Here is a 19954-nt window from a genome sequence, read left to right on the forward strand (position 1 = left end):
TTGACTTGTATTTTTATTACAACTTTGAAGTTTTACAAAAGTTATAGGCAGAAGGCTGATCATCTCCAGACTCTTTAAATAAAATTCTATAAGTAACCAAACACTATCTGCAACTCCTGTGGCACAGCAATTTCAGGAGAACACCAGCACAGCTACTTCAGTTCTTTTTCTTTAATCCTGTATCAGCTGCATAATCACATGTGTCAACTGGAAACAGGCTGCAAAACCACTGCACAATGAACAGCACAGGCATAGTTTAAGTATCACCAAGTCCTATGGGGAAAAAGGAATATTATTTTCCAAGATCAAACTTGAGATGCCAAAGAAATTGTGTAAAACAAATGACAGACATTTTTCCAAGATTTCATTGGCAAGATGAAATCCCAGGAAAAGAGAATTCTGTACATCTAATTCTTAAGTGTTAGATAAAGTTTGCAACACAGTGGAAATTTTTGTTCTAGTTTGATCAGAAGAAAATGGTTAACTCAAAGCAAGCTGATCACTATCTGATATCTTTCACAGAAACTATTATTTGGAAGCAAGAAATAGCACCACTTATTATCTAATCAGATCAGAGTTTACTTGTCAGTTGAACTTAAGAAAAAAAAAACCGTAAGACTTCCCAAGTTACAACCAATAAATTCAATCAACTTACCATTTCAAAAAGTCTTCCTGCAATGACACTTGAGGATAACACCAGATTGTTAAACTGCATGCAGCAGCTGCAGCTCAAATTGGCTCGATCACACCTTTCACCAGCTGGCTGCAACAAAACCACTGTAATGATGCCAGCCATGGGATAAGACTTTGTTGAGTTCTCACATTCTGCAACAGTAAAGCAACAGGATCTCCAACCTGAACACCAAGTCAACTAATAAAATCTATAGCATCATTGCAGGGTAATTGATCAACAAAATTACTCTACTACCTGTCACCTCTGTAGTGTTTCTGGGTGAGATGAGACGTACATCCGATACGAACAGGTAGACCTAACAACGGACGACATTTTGGCAAAATGGAAAGCAGGTTCAGTCCACGTGATCGGTTATTTGGCCAAGTGGAAATTATATGCCAGATTGTCTGTAAATTACTACAGCAACGTCTAGGATTAATTACATTTGAGAAATCCATACTAGAATTTACCATTAAATTTCAATTGCTGAAAATGTAGATCGACACTGCAACTTCGTAACGAATTTGGAATACCTTTTCACTTGCCACTTGGTCTTGGCGTTTCGGAACAAAATGGCGAATTTTGTCCTCTCGAAGACACTAGCGTCATCTGGCGGCTGGGGGACAACTTGATTTTAGCCACCTACTGACGGAGCAAAAAAATTCCTACACAATTACCTCGTTTGATGACTGTACGGAAAGAAATCAAGGATGGATGCCTTGATGCTAGCTCCACATGAAATTTGAGGTCAAAGTAGCCCACTTCTTATTAGCACAGAAATGATGATTTGAAACCTGATATAATAGGCAAGGCAAATAGATTTAAAGATTTTGCACTCAGTTAAGAAATAAATGAATAACGAGGCGCCATAGCAAGTCCTAGCTAACGAATTGACGAAGGGGCCATTCATGAATAATGTGCTGATTGCCAAATTTCTTTGGGAATATTCTATTTTTAAAAAATTCGTGAATCAGAAATTTATTCATTATTTGAAATTTCTATCTTAAGATATAGTCTCTAAACAACAGCTCAGTTCTGAAAAAAAAAAAAAAAAAAAACAGATAATGGAAATTTAGAAAATATTAGTAATCTACTGTTAAGGGACGAAAGGGACGGCTGTCGATAAAAATTCACGAACGTCACCAAATTCGAACATTGCAAAGTGACAAAGATAGCATCATTGCACGGCCAATTCCATTAATTTCCGGAGAAAAGGCGGTCCTCAGGTGGTCCAGCTGAGACGGCCCCTGTGGCCTTAGAGTCTTGTGGGTTTTACCTGGTTCAGCCCTAGCTGCTTTTTTAGTCTCTGCTTGGCTTCTAGCGCTGTTCATTCGATCAGGAGTTTTGTAAGAAGGAAGGAGAGAATAACTGCTTTTTAAATCAATTAATTGTTTCTGTTCGTCGTATTTTAGAGCTTTGGGAAATAACAATGGCAAAAGGAGTTAAAGGACGACCTTTTTTTCGTTCAAACAGTGAAAGCGAGGACCCAACCATTAAGTAAAAACTGCAAATTAGATTAATTAATAGCTCAATAGAAGACATTCACTTATTATTTTAGTTAGAGAATACGTTGTTCTAGCAGAGTAGACTACTTAGTGACGTATGATATTTTTGTTTGATGCGAAATCGCCGAGCAAATCGTCTTGTGACCGACAGTATTCCATTTCAAAGCGGATGCTGAAACAGCCATGCAAATAGACCATTTTTATTTTCTCTCTCTATTGGGTGAAAATCATTCATGACTTTGTCGAAATCGCAATTCGTTGTGGCCTTTTCGGAATCCTTTTCTAAAAAGAAACAAATGGCAATTAGATTCCACCATCAGTTACGAATTGCGCGTTCGAGTTCAAACAGTTCTTTGTTATTCAAACGGGTTTTTGAGTTAACTTTGGTTGTCTCTTGAGCTTAGAAACGTTAAGCAGTTAAAGGGAGCACGGGGGCACATTTAGAGTGAAAGAAACGATAAAACACGCGCCGACAAACACTTTCAATATTTCCCTACGTACCACTCGTCCATGGACGTTTTGCTCTTCTCCAGGGTGCCATCCATCCATCCATCAAGGGTGAAAAGGCGGACGAGACGCAAGGTCGTACGTGCGAGCGTGAGTCTTGCGCTTCTTCGCTTCTGAGCGTGATAATGTCATCCATCACATGTCGGTAGACGACCCTTCTCTCTTTTTGCTTTTGTTGAACTGTTGTATGTTGTTGTTGTGGGTATTGTATCGTAGGGGATGTTTGGCTATATACACAGTTCTCCCATGCTGTACACCAACTTTGGTCCAACCACTCGGTGTCAAGAGTCCTATCGTAATGATGATCGTCCTGTTTAAATCGCATTTAATTGAATACATAATTAATATACTGGAATGTAACAGACAGAACAAAATTAACTCTTTGACTCTTTTAATTTGAGAAAATTTAGATATCATCAGATAGAAAAGAAAGCTGCCATGTCTTGATAAATGCATTTTGACATGTTGATGGGAAGATAAGTCTAAGGATGGCTCGATGGAAGTGGAATAAGAAAATCTTAATCTTATATGCTTGAAGGAATGTAGATGGCATTCACTAATGATCCACCATGACAGCCGTCTATGACAAAAACCTTTTTCAAAAGTGAAGTACTTCATCATACAAAAATGAGACTTTACAACTCTTTGAAGAGAAACCGTAACGCATTAATATGCAACAAATAATTCCGTTATCTTATTATTTTACTATGTCGATATGTTCGTTGATAGCACTCCAAATTACCTACAAGGTTTTTGTCCGTTCAAATTCCCTTGGTCATCACCGACCAACAAGTTTGCGTGTTCTAGAATGCGCAAGGCTGATAAAATCTCAACTGAAAAAATAACACAAGAAAAAAGTAGAAAACCGATTTTTCGCTGTGTTGACTTTTTAGCCTCTGTAGCAGACACTATATTTGTGTACTTGTGTGTAGCCAAGGCATGATTCATGACTTTGGCTTTTTTCTTTTAAATTAATTTTTTTAAATTAAACGAAAAAGCAAGCACAAATGAACAACAAGCACGCAGCGTCACTCGTCATTAGAAAATAAATAATCAAGAAAGAAAAAGGGACAAACTATTGAAATAATCTGGCAAGAATGTCGATGTAGAAGCGGAGTTTTAAAAAAAGGTCTTATTTAAAAATGTCAGTGCAATCTTCTTTAAGAAAAAAAAGAAATGTTTACTCGGTCGCTACCGTCTCAAACCAGATTCTGGCGCAAAGTTAAAACTTCTTTTTTTTTCATTTTCTCTCCACTTAATCTATTTCAAAACGCGCAATCTGACAAATACGCTAGAGAAACGAAAAACAAACTTGGGAAGTGTTGTTGCAAATTTATGGAATGAGAAAAATGAGTTGAATAAATTTTAATACGAAATTTCGCCACAAGTACACACATTCTTGCTTTATTCATCTAACGGATAGCTTGGCATTATTTCTGGAGCTTATTTTTTTAAAAAAGAAAAAAAAAGTCTTATCTAGCTAGTTAGTTCTTCTCTTTAAATCGAGTTGTGTGAACTTTGACATTATTATGAAATTCAAAGAGCCTTTTCGTTGAAGTTCAACGCACACAAAAGATGCCACAAGGTCAAGTAGATGCTTTATACATCAAGATATTCATTTTTCTTCTTCTTTTTTTTCAATAGAAATGATTTCAGGCCTTAAAAAAAAAATTTAGTCGACAGAAACTCGTTTTGAAAAGTCCTGGCATGGAAGGGGGGAATCGTGTGCTGGGTCAACTACGGCTAGTATAATAAGCTGCTGAAAAATGGCCACTCACTGGTTTTGTATACAACTGCTTCAAAAACGTTCACATGCTGACTCGAAATTTATAGCGTGGCGACGGCTGTCGACTCCCCGTCGGTTATGGCGCCACGTCTGATCACGCACGGATTCCTCTCCAACCAACCACCTTGGAAATATCCAACCAAAAGGCCAGTGTGCTGCGCCGGCCAGCGCATTGCGGAGTAGAGACCCAACGTTTTTTCTTCCTTTTTTTTTCTTCTTCTTTTTTCACCATATATGGAACTCGTAATATTAAATAAATAAATATAAAAATGTGCGCTTCTAAAAAAAGGAAAAAAAAAAAAAAAAAATCCAGCACTGTGTTGTTTGTGGTGGATTGCACAAAACGCAAAAGCTTATTCATGATTCTCGGCGCTGATGGCGCCTCTGCGTCCAACCGGAGGTTTTTTTTTTCTTTTTTTGATGTCCGATAACTTTTATTTAAAAAAAAGGAAGTATAGCCGGATTTTTAAAAATTCTGGTTTGTTTGTTTGCGCTCTCGCTGTCTCTTTCTTTCTTTCTTTCCTTTCTCAGTCGGAGTCGTGAGGACGCAGACAGGCGCCTTTACTTTTCATTAGATTGCATCACTACGTCGCTTTCACTCAGCCATCAACATTTATCCGCGCTCTGCATCATTTCCAATGGGAAAATATTAACACGCGCGCGCTCGCTCGCGCTTTATGATTTCTCGGTAGTGGAGTCTTAAAGAAACGCAGCCGACGCCGAATTAATAAAAAAATAAAAAATAAAAAAGATCGAGCTCTCTAATAATTCTATAGGTGATTTCTAATAAAATTCGACCTTTGGCAACGGCTTTGAATAATCATGTCGGCAAGGGACTGAAAAAATTTGTCAAGATATTTTTCTTTCGTCGGTTATTTTAACTGGCTTTTAAACGACAGGTGTATATTTTACATTGTAGAACGAACAAAAAATACACGCCGGATCTTGGGAGTTTTAAAAAATATATATCCCCAAATGCCTTTCTTTATTGATTTTTAAGCCAAAAGAAAAAAAAACTCGTTCCTGAGGAACTGTCGAAAATAAAAAGAATTTCCTTTCGTGAGATTTTTCGCTTTTTTTATCTTTTGCCGATAGTTTTTTTTTATGCCGGCACGTGTTTTAATGTGCTCGTCTTCTTATATGGTTATAGTAAACAATACAGGAAGAGAATATTTTTTTTCTGTAAAATAAAAATGTTGATAAAACATTCTGTTGCTCAATTCACACAACACTTGTATTACATGCAATAGTTGGTGTTGTATACCTGGTTCAAATCATGTGATGTAAAAATCCTTGTTGAATTTACAAGAGAGGAATTTCGCAGTGCGCCTTTTTGGCACCGATGATGGGCTACTACTACAAATATTTGAAGGTTGAAATCGTGATGGTAAAAAAAAAAAAAGTATCTAAGCGCCAACTGTCGTCATTTCCTTATTTGAAAAAGTTGTCGAAATTCAACTGAAGCGCATAAATTACAGCTCGCCAAAGTTGAGAAAACTTCAACGGCAGTGTGAAACGCAATGCCAACATTTGGCATCCAATCAAAATCCGCTGCAACAGAGTTATTATAGACGCCAACAACCCACATGCGAAACAAGTTGTCAAACGATGTGTTTACCAACATTCCCGCCATTTTTTGTTGTCTGTCTCTATTTCTTTACGACCGAACCATTAAGTGAAAAATGGTATTCATTCCGATGCTGCTATACTTTGGTGTTGTGTGCGTATACGTATACGTACGTTTGGAAATGAAATATTTATTTTGGCGTGACTTTCACGATATACACACGAGCGTATTTTTTTTCTTTTTCCAGAATTATTATCATCCGCAATTCCGGCTGTTCATCACACATGTGATGGGACAAGAAAAGAAAAAATAAATAAAAATAAAAAAAGAGCTAGCTGCGCTGATGCGCATAGTAGACTCCCGAGGACGGAGAAGAAGATTGATGCTGAGGCCGAACTCGTGACTTGAAATGCTTTTTATGCTCTACGCTGTGCGCATAGTCCGTCATTGTAGAAAATATGGTCAGCAGTTGAGAGAACGGAAAAATCTATCTTCCTCTTTTTCTTAAGCCGACTGCTCCTGCTGCTGATGCTTTACCTTTTGATGAGATACTGGCGCCGGTCGGACGCACCACCAGCCAGTCGTCGTCATAAGCCAAAGTACCAACATCACCATCCATTTTGCAGAAATTGAACTTTATACTAGGTACATACCGTTTTTCACATCCGAAAGAAAAGTAGTAGAGAACAACAAAGCTGAACTCAAGTCCATCTTAACTTTGATTCAGACTCTATAACCTCAAAAAAGGAACACACAGAGCTATAGGCTATAGGCCGAGTCGTTAAACTTTGATAGTTTGGCCAATTGTGTGACACATTTCGTGATGCAAGAGCCAATAAAAAAGCCCAGGCAATCAATAGCTAATAATATAACAAATATTGGACATGTTTCATTTGACGTCTGGTGATTAGAGGCGACGATTTATCTGCGTTCCAAAAAGTTGGGACCCAACAACTGACCAGAAAGAAAAAAAAGGACCTTGGCGTCAATCTAAAAGAAAAAGGAAGCTGCGCCACTGACAACAAGCTCGGCCGGCCAGAGACCAGACAAAAAAGCTGCGTTTGCAAATGCCCAGCACAGGATGCCGAGACCCGAAAAGAACTCGACTGGCAGCAGCAGCAGCAGCAGAAGAAGAAGAAGAAGAGAAAGTGAAGGAGTAGTGACAGCGTTGCCGTGTGTTCCACAGCCTTTTGCTATAGTCGAGAGTAAGTCCCGTCCTCTGGCCCGTCCAACGTCCTTCTCCATCGGCCATGGCTTCAAGAGCAAACTCTACGAATGTCTTAATAAAATGCCCACCAACTTTGCCCTTAACAACCAGTCAACGTCCAGATCTGCGAGGCGGTAGGTCGTGTGAACTGCTCTCCTCTTTCGTACAACACACCAGGAACAACAACAACCCACCCCAAAGGAAAAAAAAGTTCTCTTTCTCTTCACTCACGTATTTGGCTGTTTTCTTGTTGGGGTGTGCCGACCTTGAAGGGAAAGAAGGAAAACATGAACACTGTCCGTGTTCCGATGCTCAAAGGAAAATCGTCGAATCGTGTCAGCAGCAGCAACCGCCGTTCTCCGTTCCAGCAGCAGCACCAAGCCGCAATCAATTAATTCTCATCCGCGTAGCCTCTCTCATCATCCAGCCACTACAGCAGCAGCAGCCGCCGCCAACCAAATTTATTCGAGTAGGACGCCGACCCGGATCCTCTCCTAATTCCATCTCCCCCCCATAGCTCTCCCGCGCCTTGTTAACAGGAGAATAAGACAAAAGAAAGAAAGAGATTGATTGTGCGCTGTTGATTAGATTCCCCCCCTTGAAAAAGTGTCGTCAGAGTCTCGCGTGCAACTCTAACGGTCGTCATTGTCGTGCGGGCGGCTCCTATCCGGTCCCTACACGATAACCATGTCCAGCAAAGGCTCGGCATCACTTGTGAGGAACGACCACTTGACGGGACAACAACAACAACAACAAGAGGCCAGCAGCAGCGTGACGATGCAGCAGCCCAACAAAGGCAAAGTGCGCCCGTCCAGCCGACAACAACTGGACGTGACGACGCTCATCAAACGCAACAAGGAGCGACGATGCAAAAACTACGTCACCTGGCCGCTCTTGCTGGCCGTCGCGGCGGCCTGCGTCGCCCTGGTGACTTGCCACTTGTGGTTCACGTGGCATCTGCAGCGCAAGGTGGAGGCCTTGCAGTCGCGCGTCCAATCGCTGGCCAGCACCCGAGACTTGGACGAGTTGCGTGCCCAGCTGCGCAATCTCCACGACAATCTTGTCGACGACGACGACGACGCTGGCGCCCAATTCAATAAAGACTCGATGCTCGAGCAACACGTTTTCAACGGCGAAAACAATCAGGTAAGAGAAAAACAACAACAACTTTGCGTGTTTCAATTCAGCGGCTGCTGGTTGTTTTTTCTTTTTCTTTTTTTAAATTCTTTAGACGACAATTGACACGGTAGATGTGATTTGTTGCTAGACATAACAGCAGTGTTGTAGGTAGTCTCTCTCTCTATCGCGATCAAAAACTAATTCAATTTGACCATAAGAAGACAGCAGTGACTGGGAATGAGGTTTGACGACAGTTGGGAATAAACACGCAAAGCATTTGGCACCACCACCATCGAAACTGATCAGAGTATGGCGCCTCGTTCGATTGATCCCGACACATTCTTTTTCTGATTATTATTTATCCTATCCATTTTTCACCTTTTCTAATAAAAAAAAACAAATCGAAATGAAATGTGACCTACTCTCACAGGTCGGACAGGTGAATTTTCTGTCGGGCTACACTAAAATCTGTTGAGGGAAAAAAAAAAAACATTTGAACGTCAAGCGTACGTGTGTGTGATGGTAAAGAAAATCTCTGGCGAGATCCTGCTGCCCATTTCTGCCTGGGCATTGATTTAACTGTCGCCAGTCGCACCAAATACGGGAGGGTAGGGCCTCTCTCTCTGTTAGTCCGGCCCGAGCGGACCGCACCGACATGTTTTCGACACACCCATCCCACGTGCAATTATTCACGTCGTTTATGAAATCGAATCGAGCAGCAGCAGCAGCAGCAATTGTGAGAAATTCACGGCTCTCGGTTAACTGCTATTTTCTCTCTCTCTTTTTTCTAGTCTCTTTCGAGTCTTTTTGGGCTCAATCCAAAAGTCAGAAGAGAATCTCCTCGCAGCGCCAAATGGTCCCATGCCAATTGATTACATTTGGAGTCCGAGTGCAAAAGCGCAGCGGCGAGCTTTGAAATGCGAGAGTCAGAGAAGAAGAAGAAGTTGGACTGGTGATAAATCAAAACTCGCATAATGAAATCGCAGGCCAAGAAAAGAGAAAAAAAAAAGGAGGAGATGGAGAGACGTAGAAAGCGACTAGCGCCTATATAGTGGCACGACTCTCTCGTCGTCGTCGTCCTAACAAGAGAAGAAAAGGCGTTTGAATTTGACGTGCGCTACATGTGCAACTTCAGGCCAGTTCACGAGAAATTCTAGGACGCACACATTTGCATTCAATTTTACACACACACATAGGCCTCGATGAGAAACGGTCCAAGGTTTCGGCCAGAAAAACAAAACAAAACAAGCGCGACTATCGGATAACACAAGTTTGGCTTAATGAACTGTAAAGAGAAAGTCGAATGGCAATAGACAATGGACCTGCTGATGAAAGACCCCCTTTTCTTTTCTTTTCTTTCCAGCTTGTCATAAAGTGTGAATAAATGACAAGCCGTTTTTTCGCGCTTGGATTTATACACAAGTGCCTGATCAAGTTTGACCCCCAAAGACTTTTAATTTAACCACACACTCACTCATTCTCCCAAATGAAGTAGACAACAGACAACACACGAAAGGAAAAAGAAAGAAAAGAAGTCAGCGCGGCACAATCAATCGCGTATTATTGCGCAAACCTACTACTACTACCACGTATACGTCCAGATCTTAATTGAAAAATATCGTTTTGGGCTATGCGCTCAGAGCTTTTCGTCACTTCATCATCAACTTTCTTTTTTTTTTATTTCTCATTTGTGTATAACTGTTTTCGCCGTAGATATTTAATTAATTTTTTTCGATTATCTTTTTGTTGTTTTTTTCAATTCAAGGAAACGGACCAACCTGGCGAAATCGTCGACATGAGCCTGGCCGCCGATGGTGACAAGTCGGCCGCCCTCCTGTTGAGTGGCCTGGATGATCAAGACGACGAAGAAGAAGAAGAAGAGAAGAAAGACATTCGCGTTTTCTCATCCATTCACACTCCGGCCGAGCGGAATGAAATGCTCGAAGTCGATTGGCAGAGGCGGACGGCCAACAACAGCAGCAGCAGCAAACGAGTTTCGAAAATGGACCGCCTGGACGGACAAGCCAAGACGAATCGCAACAAGCGCCAAGCCGATCTGAGTTCGCACACTCAGGACGGCGTCCCCATTTTCGACCGCGGCTACGGCGCCACTCCGCCCAACCGCACAGAGGGATTGCGCATTTACCAATCACTGCTGACCAACAGCGGGAGAAACGAGCCCGGGCAAAGCAGGTCGGCAGAGTCGGACGCAGCCGTCGTCCAGCAACAGCAGCAGCCGCACCACCGACAAAACAATTTCTGGCGCAACCGGAATAAAGAAAAGCCGCGCCATCGTCACCAGAAAGCGACGACTCGATCCCCCGCGATGGTCGACGACGTCGAATTGAGTTCCGTCGCAGCCGAGTTTGAGGCTAACGGCCAAGACTTGCGATCGCCGTCCGATACGACATCTGCTCCTCCAGCAGCGGCCAAGAGCAGCGTGGCTCCCAGCAATGTGGAATTCCGGCACAGCAGGGTCAAAACGTCGTCGGAGAACACGGGGCCGTTATCGGTCGATCAAAAGATTTGGTCCAGGAGCAACGGCATTTTCTCCATCGGCGCCGGACCCTACGCTGGCGGTTCGCTGCAGGAGGACCGCATCAGCGCCGCAACGGCACCCGCCATTCTGACCAAAACAGTCACCGCATCCGTCGGGTCTTCTTCCAGCCAAGTCAGGCAACAACAACAACCCAACGTCTACAAGGTCAACCAGCCGGCCGTCAATGCTCGTGGTGGCTCTTCACAGCAGTCGGACAATGAGGACCAAATTTCACGAGATTCGCCATCGTCTCCGTCCAGCAGCGGAAAAAAGAGAATCAACAAGAAGCAGCTGCGTGATCTCAGCCACACGGCCACCGCCGTTCACTTGGTGGCCGACACCCGCAACGCCACATCGACCAGCTACGAAAATCAAGGTAGTAAAAACACACACGACATGAATTTGGCTAGCTATACAATTTTAAGAAAAAAGACTTGTGAATGATTTTCGGCCGTTATCATCAATAATGTTGGTAATGCGGTTGATTCGGCCACATTGCGGTTCTTTTTTCGGTGCTGCATCTCGTTACGTTTTCTTTTTGGGGGAATGAATTACACACGAAATGGGGGGTGGTGTCAGTTAGATGGCCGGCGATTCTCCATCATGCTCGGCCATTTTCTCTTATGAATAATAACGAGATGGAGTTGAATCATCAGATCTTGCCATTTAGATTAATTGAAGAAAATAAGGTTACGAGCAAAAAAAAGAAGAAATATTATTATTCAAATCGCACTGGCGTATCCAACTATTGGATGAGTAATCGTCATCCTCGGTCGGAGGAATTGATCCAGGAACTCTCAGAGGAGCTGCTACCAAGGTGCACGCCGCGATAGATAGATAGCCTTGGGTTTCGCCAAAGATGTGCGCCAAAAAATCAGTTTGACCTTGCCATTCCCCGAAAAAAGAGCTTTTATGATACACGGATGGAGAAGAAAAGGAGTGGGATGCAGCAGCAGCAGCATCATCTGTTTTGATTAGTTTTTAGATAGTCACGTTGGAACAATAAACAGTTAATATGCAGGCGCCCCTTTTGCGTCTCTTGCCCAACAAAAATCGAAAAGGAGAAGAAGAAGAAGAACAAAAAGAAAACGAGATTCACGCTGGCACGAGACGCACGGGCCAAACGGCGCCTTCGACGGGAAATGAAAGACATTTCGCCGCTGACCCACTTTGGTCGTCAAGGAAATGTAATGAGACATTGATAACGGTTTTCGGGGTTTTTCCTTCTTCTTTTGTACAAGGAGAACCTTTTGTTATTGTTGTGAATCAAACACGTTCCGATTGTAATCTCCAATATTTATGAAGAGGTGCCAGTGAGGCGGCAGGTCCCTTTAGCTCATAAAAATATCTAGCTGGGCTTTTACTTCAAGTGTTTCAAGTTCAAATAGTTTTCGAATTCGATTGCCACAGATAAAGTTGTTGCAAAAACAAAAACAAGCCTGATCTGTAGTCATTCTAGAAATGAGATATTCAATGAGCCCTAACTTAGTCAACAAAAATGGCAAGAGAAAACAGTTCCACTCAGGAACAATCGTACGACGCCAACAAACAGTCAAAAAGGAAGAATTGAGATTACATTCGTCTAACCTTTAAGCCGGAGAAATCCGGCCAGCATCCATCCACAAGTGCTTCATCCATTTGCTAAAAAAGGGTAGAAATAAGAGTGTCCGCGTGAATACACCCACATTCACATGGGCATACACAAGGACATTTTAAGAAAGGGAAAGAAGGGAGACGTAACTCGGCCGGTAGTTTCTGCAATCAAACGGGATGCTGTTTATCTAAATGAAAATTAAAACAAGAGTTACGAAAAATATTCACAACAAGTAATGAAAAGTTGTAAATGAGACAGTGGGTAAACCCTAATTGTTATAAAAAGGAAAGTTTCTTTGTAAAACACAAGTCATGCATCACTAGAACATCTGGCAGGTCACAGGTTAAAAAAAAGTAACGAAAATTCTCATTACCCAAGTGATGATTCTGAGAATCCGCCAGCACAAGCAAAACTTGCTGAACTTGTGGTCATGTAGATCATGTGGTTATGATGGCTGGTTCAGGCTTCTCAAATCTGCACAAAGGAAAAAGTTACAAAGTGCAAACAAACTTCCATTATGTTTCGACAGGGGGTTTACATCACAAATGTAGTTAAATGCAGTAGAATGCTAGTCAGGAACACAAATTTGAAACAGGTTTAATTTTAACTATTCTATTTAAGCTTCCATCATGGTGTAGGGATCACTTATACCATGCTTCCATAATCATTCCAAGTTTTATTTACCCGCCAAAACAGCATGGAGTCGGTGTGTTCTCAGCGATTCCATCTAGAAACGCGACCAGAGTTGACACGCGACGACCACATTTTTCTAATTTTGTTTGTTGGGTTATTCTTCGTGCAGCAGTTTCCATAAAAGTAATCGTTCCGTTCTTTTTGTAATCTCAAACTTCTTCTGGAACTTGTTAAGCTAAACGCATGGCAAAATGAAAGAAAGAAAAAGCAGACGACACTATCTTCTAATTAGTCAGGCATTTGCATATTAGATATCGATAGAAAAAATGTTAAACAATCGATCCTAAATTCAAACCGTTCAAAAACGTTCAAAACGGTTTTATTTATTCATTTATGTCGTAGTTTCATACGATTTTCTATTCTTTTTTTTTCAGTAGAAATAGCCTCCAGGAATGAACTTGGACTTCACACGTCATGGAAAATAGCTCCGAGCAACTGGGACTCCCCGCTCAAAACAACACCTCTAGTAAAAATTGACGGCGCTATACTTACTGTCAAACAGAGCGGACTGTACTTTATCTACGCCCAGGTAAATAGCCCACCATTTCGGTACATACATAATCATTTCGACAAGCCTCGAGGCAACAAAAACTTTTCTATTTACGTTGGAAAACAATCTTTATTATTACTCACATTTTAACGGTTGGCTTTTTCCATTACCGCCTTATTTCAATTTTCCGAATTTGGCCATGCGTAAACAAAAGCTGTTAAAGGAGAAGAATTTATTAGAACGAAAAATAATAGCTTTACAAAACGGAAAATTTGCACTAATAAAAAAATGGGTGGAGATGTGAAGAAAATTGAAATATACCTTGTATGATTTTCTCCCATTCAAAACAGGTCCATTATCTAGACGAACATTCCACAAACGCGTACGAAGTCTTCATCAACACGGAGCCTTTCCTACGTTGCATTACGTCAGCCTTTTCTGAAACGTCGTTCCCCAAAGCCAACACCTGCTACACGGCGGCCGCCACCCAATTGAGAGAAGGCGACAAACTTTTCCTGAGAGACATTGAACCACTTCGCTACTCGGTCCTGCAACCCAGCAAGACTTTCTTCGGGCTCATTCGAATGGCTCCTATTGCTGATTTTTCATAAAAAAAGAGACAAGTAAGAATAAGTAGAAAAACAAAAACACAATTATGATATTCCAGTGTTGTTTAATTATTGTCACCGCACTATTACCGGGGGTTGAATTTTTCAAATTTTAAAACAAATCAATGGTAATAATCCACATTTCATTGTTATTATTAGCCTTCGCATAGAAGAAGAAGTTGAAAAACATTTTGTGGTGGGCCTTTATACACGTCTTGGTCTTCCTGATTATATAGAGAACAGAGTACTGCAGCTGCTTCAATGCATCTACCTTTTACAGTAATCTTCACTATTATTTAAATTTGAAGACTTTGGAAATTTTTGGCAATTCACACACAATATCTAAAAATGGTACGACTCTATAGCGTGATTTATATTACCATTCACATTTCCGGATCAAACAAGCTTATTATATCACAAATAAGTAGTTTAGTAATGGAGAAATTAGAACCATATAATTTTGTTTTCCCCCTCTCTTTCGGTTATTACTACCGTTAATTGCATAATTTCGATTCCTATACCGTTTTATTATTTTCATATTCATTACCTGTATATTATTTGTCTTCGTGCCTTTTATATTACTTTCTGTAATACATCTTCCTGATTTATTTCGCCTTGGTAACTGCTGGAAATATTTGTAATGACTTATCTAAGACGACATTAAACTGTTACTAATAACTTACGTAACATTTATGGGATGACAAATTCCAAATGGGTTTCAAAGAGCAGCCAGTCTGATTTCCCAATTGACTTTTCACGCAACCAACAAGGCCGTTTTGGCCACAACGGTTGTAACAATTCAAAACGATAATTCGTCACGACCCAAAAAAGAATTTCTCGTAAATGGATGAGGGATTGGCCCTTTGAAAGGAGTTTCAACTTTAATTATCAATAATAATTGAACAGTTAAGACTTGAATTTTTAACAAATATCGGCAGGCAAAATTGGTGTAGACAATAGATTTTATCTCACCAAAACAAAAACAATTATAATCCGTATTTCTCATACGCAACAATGTGAAAAAAACTTTGTTCACGTGGCATTGAAAAGTATTTTAAAGGCAGCCAGTTAAAAATTCCACAAAAATTTGTGTTTGAGCATGAATTAAATTATGAGACAAAAACTCCCGCTCGACTTTAACAGTGTTGACACTTTTATTCACTAGCTTTTCTAAGATAATTTGCGACATCGTCGCCTCCCTAAACCTCAGACCTTTTTTAGCTTTTACTAAGTGCGGTCATGGAAATTCCTCCCTCTCCTACGCCCACCGTGCAAAGTGAGGGTACGATTTCCATAGACTCTAGAGTAAACGGAATGGACAATAGACAGCCAGTGAGACCTCAGCCTAGGCCCCCACGTTCTCGATCGCGATCTACATCATCTGATAGAAGAGGACGTCGAGGCCGAAGGTACGACAGGGATCGCAGGCGCGACTCGAGGGATCGCAGGCGCGACTCAAGAGATCGCAGCGGAAGGCGTCGTTCATCTCAAGATAGACACCGTAATCGCCGAAGCAGATCAAGATCGCGTTCATCAAGGCGTGACGGAAGACGTTCCCTGCCTCCCCCAACCTCAGGTCCGGAGGTTCCAGCTCCACGACCGATTCTGCCAGTTTCAAAATTCGCGACGGACCAGCTGGCCTCGTGGATGTCGGTGGGACAGCCGGCGACCTCGACTAAGGAGTTGAGGGACACTTTCAACCCGGATTTTGAGGACGCAACCTTTTCCCTGACATGCCCGAAGATGGATGATGTAGTCGAGCGGCAGCTTCTGAGGGACAGGAACGGCAAATACATCAATCAGCGGGAGCTGATCTGGAAATCGACTCAACTTAAGGTACTCGATGTGGCCAAACCTTTGATGTCGCTTTGGAATCGCTTCCCTGAGAACTCGGAGGAGGCCGTTATACTCGAGTGCGCCATTCGTCTCTGGGCAGAAGCGCACTTTTACATTTCAAAGAATCGTAGGTCCAACGTGATGAATAGCGTGTACCCGCGTTTTAAAAATCTGCTGAAGGACCCATCTAAGTTTTCGCCGGCGGAAGTTGGCCATCTCTTCGGGCCTTCCTTTACGAGCGCGTTACTTCAGGCGGCAGACGAAGACGCGAAATTACAGAAAGTGGCGGCATCAGGAAGAGGAAAGAGCTTGAAGAAACCTCATCAGCATCCAGCCGAAAAGAGAGCCGAGCAGCAGCCTAGCACATCAAGGCACAAGGATACCGGAGAAAAAAGAATCTATCAGACAAGGTATGCAGCCAATCCGGTATCTTTTCCTATTAGTTTAAGCCCCGATTTAGTTGGGGCTAGAATTAAGTTGTTTGGCAATGCGTGGCGTGCAATTTCTAAAGACCCCTGGATATTGAGCGTGGTGGAACGGGGTTTTTTCATCGATTTTGTATCCCGACCGTTGCAAAAGACGGAACCACCGGAGAGCGTAATGGGCCAGCAGATGGAAGCGGTGTGCGCTGAAGAGGTGGCCAGCCTACTGAGAAAAGGGGCCATCATAGAAGCTACGGAAACTCCGGGTTTTTTCAGCAACATCTTCGCGATCCCAAAGAAAAGCGGAGGTTTTAGGCCCATTATTAATTTAAGAAATCTGAATAGGCACATCCGTTATGAGCATTTTAAAATGGAGGGCCTTGATGTAGTAAGAAATCTTTTACAAAAAGGGGATTGGTTAGCAAAGCTAGACCTCAAGGACGCTTATTTAACAGTTCCCGTGTGCCACGCCCACCAACCTTTTTTACGTTTTCGCTGGAAGGGGACCGCATTCCAATTCACATGTCTGGCCTTTGGCCTTGCGCCAGCACCGCGGGCTTTTACAAAGCTTTTGAAGCCGGTGATGGCCGCCCTTCGTTCAAAAGGGGTAAGAGTAGTTATATACCTGGACGACATGTTGTTTCTGAACCAAGATAGGAAAGGGCTTGTGGAGGATGTGGAAATGGCCGTCGAACTCCTTCTGTCTCTCGGGTTTTTGATAAATTGGGATAAATCCCTCATAGAACCTTGCCATTCAATTGAATATTTGGGCATGGTCATTGATGCCCAGTCCCTCTCCTTCATTTTGCCGGAAGAAAAAAGAATGAAGACGCGGAAGTTATGCGTTCAGGCGCTGGAGAGAAACGGGATTAAGCTGCGAGATTTAGCCAAAGTTATGGGGAATTTCGCCTGGGCCATTCCGGCCGTCCCTTTCGCCCAGTCTCACTATAGAAAAGTGCAAGCCGAACTCATCCGCGCGCTGAGAAAAAATGACGGGAATTTCGATGGTTTCATCTCCCTATCCGACGAGGCAAAGGCCGACCTGAATTGGTGGGTGAGTAACATGGACCTAACGGAAGGAAAGGTTTTGTTTCCCGGCGAACCGGATTTAATAATTTTTTCTGATGCTTCTTTGAGCGGATGGGGAGCCTCCTGCAACGGCGTGACAACGAGGGGCCCTTGGACCCCAACAGAAGCCGCCTGTCACATAAACGAGCTTGAGCTCTTGGCCGCCTTTTTCGCCCTCCAATCCTTCACAGCGAAGGCGTCCGACATTTTTGTTTCGTTACAGATGGACAATAGCACGGCGGTGTGCTACGTAAATAAAGGAGGAGGCACGCGTTCCTTTTCGCTTACGCGAGTGGCCGGAGAAATTTCGTCTTGGTGCGAAAAACGGCGCATTTCAATTCAAGCGGTGTATTTACCCGGGCATCTTAACACGATTGCAGACAGAGAATCGCGGGCGAAACCAGACTGCAGCGATTGGCTATTGAGCCGAGCAACCTTCCGGAAGCTGAAAACGCAATGGGATTGCGAAGTGGACCTTTTCGCGACGGCTTGGAACCGACAGCTGGAACGGTTTTATTCCTGGCGGCCACAACCAGGAGCAATGGGGACCGACGCTTTCACCGTGAGCTGGAAAGAATTAAGCGCCTACGCCTTCCCTCCCTTCGGTCTGGTCTCCAGGAGCCTCGCGAAAATCAGGAGGGAGCGAGCATCATTAGTATTGGTGACCCCATATTGGCCCAGCGCAGCGTGGTTCCCACTCGTTTTGGAGCTAGTGACGGACGTGGCGCTAGTCATGAAGCCGGACGTCGAGTTGCTGACGTCACCTATCGGAGAACCTCACCCCCTGCCGTTATGGTTAGTCGCATGGAGACTCTGCGGAGACGTTTCACAGGCCAAGGCCTTTCGGATTCGGTGGTCAACTTACTGTTGGAAGGATCGCGCCGGACCACAAGATCTGCTTATCAGTCCGCCTGGAACCATTGGCACAGTTGGTGCCTCGAGCGCGGTTTGGATTCCGTGTCGGCTGATTTAAATCCCGTTTTAGAGTACCTGACGGAACTGCATGCTGCTGGTTACTCCTACAGCCTTCTGAATTTGCATCGTTCAATGCTGTCGTCCACTCTGGAGCAATCGGGTACCATTCCTGTCGGCCAATTACCTTCCGTCAAGCAGTTGCTGAAAGGGGCTTTCAACCGCAATCCTCCCCGGCCCAGATATGACCGAACATGGGACGTAAGCAAGGTGGTCGATCTGATCGCATCATGGGGTCCTAACGAGAGTTTAGACCTATCGAGGCTGACGCGAAAACTAGCCATGTTATTGGCGCTGGCGACCCTTCTAAGGACGTCCGAGTTGAGCTCAATCTCTTTGGACTCTGTTCAATTTACAGAAGATGGCGCCACCTTCACTCTAGGACGCCCGAGAAAATCCCAGCGCAGTGGAGCTTTACAGTCCGTAAAAATAAAAAAGCTGAACGACCCACTGGTTTGCCCGGTCCACTGCTTAGGCACGTACAGAGCCCTGACGGACGTCTGCCGTACTGAAAGTAACAACGAGCGTCTGCTCATTGGCCTAATTTCCCCTTTTAAAAACGTATCCGCCAGCACGGTGAGCAGGTGGATTAAGTTAGTACTGAAGGAGGCAGGTGTGGAGGCCATTTTTTCCGCCCACTCAACCAGAGGAGCGGCCGCGTCGCGTGCCGTGGCTCAGGGTATCCCGATAGACTCGGTTCTGAGATCAGGCAATTGGGCCGCGGAATCAACATTTACGCGTTTTTATAGACGAGAAGTGCCCCATACCATCGCTTTGACAGAAGCTGTTTTGTCGCAAACTCCATCGCTTTAAATTCACTGTTAAAGTCGAGCGGGAGTTTTTGTCTCATAATTGCTACAATTGCTCGAGGGATCGCTCAGCGATCCCGCGGAGCAATTTGAATTATGATAAAAAACGAAGAGAGACTTTAACAGTCTCTTCCCACCCTATCCCACCCAGATGTTAAAGTCTTGTTTGCTTGATGTCAAAACAGGAGCAGAGGAGGAAAGAGCGGCGGTTATGGGCCGGCAGGTGCCGGGAAGGAAGCAGCCAAAAAATAAAGAAGCAGCAACAGAATCGCGCAACCCTTCTACCCAACCGGTTACTGGCCATGGAAATATTCAAGAAATTTTTTGTTTGTTCAGTTTTGTCTGTTTTCATTTGTTTCCTTTATGTATGGTCAGATGTCCCCGTTATCCCCTCTAGTTTGTTTTTTGACCCGCACTCAGCAGCTTGAAAAAATTCTGAGGTTTAGGGAGGCGACGATGTCGCAAATTATCTTAGAAAAGCTAGTGAATAAAAGTGTCAACACTGTTAAAGTCTCTCTTCGTTTTTTATCATAATTCAAATTGCTCCGCGGGATCGCTG

General features: G+C 43.2%; 3 protein-coding genes and 1 long non-coding RNA gene across 15 annotated transcripts in view; 2 read left to right on the top strand and 2 right to left on the bottom strand.

Moving 5' to 3' along the window:
• Positions 1-14014, bottom strand: LOC124350854. Of its 8 annotated transcripts, none has more exons than XR_006921181.1 (9): positions 13182-13550; positions 12871-12971; positions 12491-12684; positions 2680-2995; positions 2243-2460; positions 1144-2177; positions 929-1080; positions 656-871; positions 1-273 (listed from the first exon to the last, which is right to left on the bottom strand). It is a non-coding gene; the product is annotated as an uncharacterized LOC124350854 (long non-coding RNA). The 8 variants fall into 8 exon arrangements; XR_006921176.1 differs by having other exon boundaries at positions 1144-1289; positions 1351-2460; positions 13182-13548; XR_006921178.1 differs by having other exon boundaries at positions 1144-1318; positions 1768-2460; positions 13182-13545.
• Positions 7364-14637, top strand: LOC124350568. 2 transcript variants are annotated; one of them, XM_046801336.1, is made up of 4 exons: positions 7364-8391; positions 10130-11279; positions 13568-13719; positions 14031-14637. In XM_046801336.1, the coding sequence occupies exons 1-4, from the start codon at positions 7933-7935 to the stop codon at positions 14289-14291; spliced, it is 2022 nt and encodes a 673-aa protein (XP_046657292.1). In that variant the 5' UTR covers positions 7364-7932; the 3' UTR covers positions 14292-14637. The 2 variants fall into 2 exon arrangements, with proteins under 2 accessions (XP_046657292.1, XP_046657291.1); XM_046801335.1 differs by having other exon boundaries at positions 7365-8391; positions 13565-13719.
• LOC124350529 (endoribonuclease Dicer-like) overlaps positions 14621-19954 on the bottom strand; it is a 15519-nt gene continuing 10185 nt past the window's right edge. For 3 of the 4 annotated variants that reach the window (XM_046801259.1, XM_046801261.1, XM_046801258.1), the window contains 2 exons: positions 14972-15394; positions 14621-14910 (listed from right to left, as the gene is read on the bottom strand). The gene's annotated coding sequence lies outside the window, so the exon portion shown is untranslated. Of the gene's footprint in view, positions 14911-14971; positions 15401-19954 lie in introns of all 4 variants that reach the window. The other variant, XM_046801260.1, reaches the window with a different exon arrangement.
• LOC124350699 lies at positions 15414-19950 on the top strand. Its single transcript, XM_046801507.1, has 2 exons — positions 15414-16534; positions 19581-19950. Exons 1-2 carry the CDS (start codon positions 15528-15530, stop codon positions 19645-19647), a joined length of 1074 nt encoding a protein of 357 aa, XP_046657463.1. The 5' UTR covers positions 15414-15527; the 3' UTR covers positions 19648-19950.

This window comes from Daphnia pulicaria, chromosome 7 (genome assembly GCF_021234035.1).
Source record: "Daphnia pulicaria isolate SC F1-1A chromosome 7, SC_F0-13Bv2, whole genome shotgun sequence".
In the NCBI taxonomy this organism is placed as follows: domain Eukaryota; kingdom Metazoa; phylum Arthropoda; class Branchiopoda; order Diplostraca; family Daphniidae; genus Daphnia; species Daphnia pulicaria.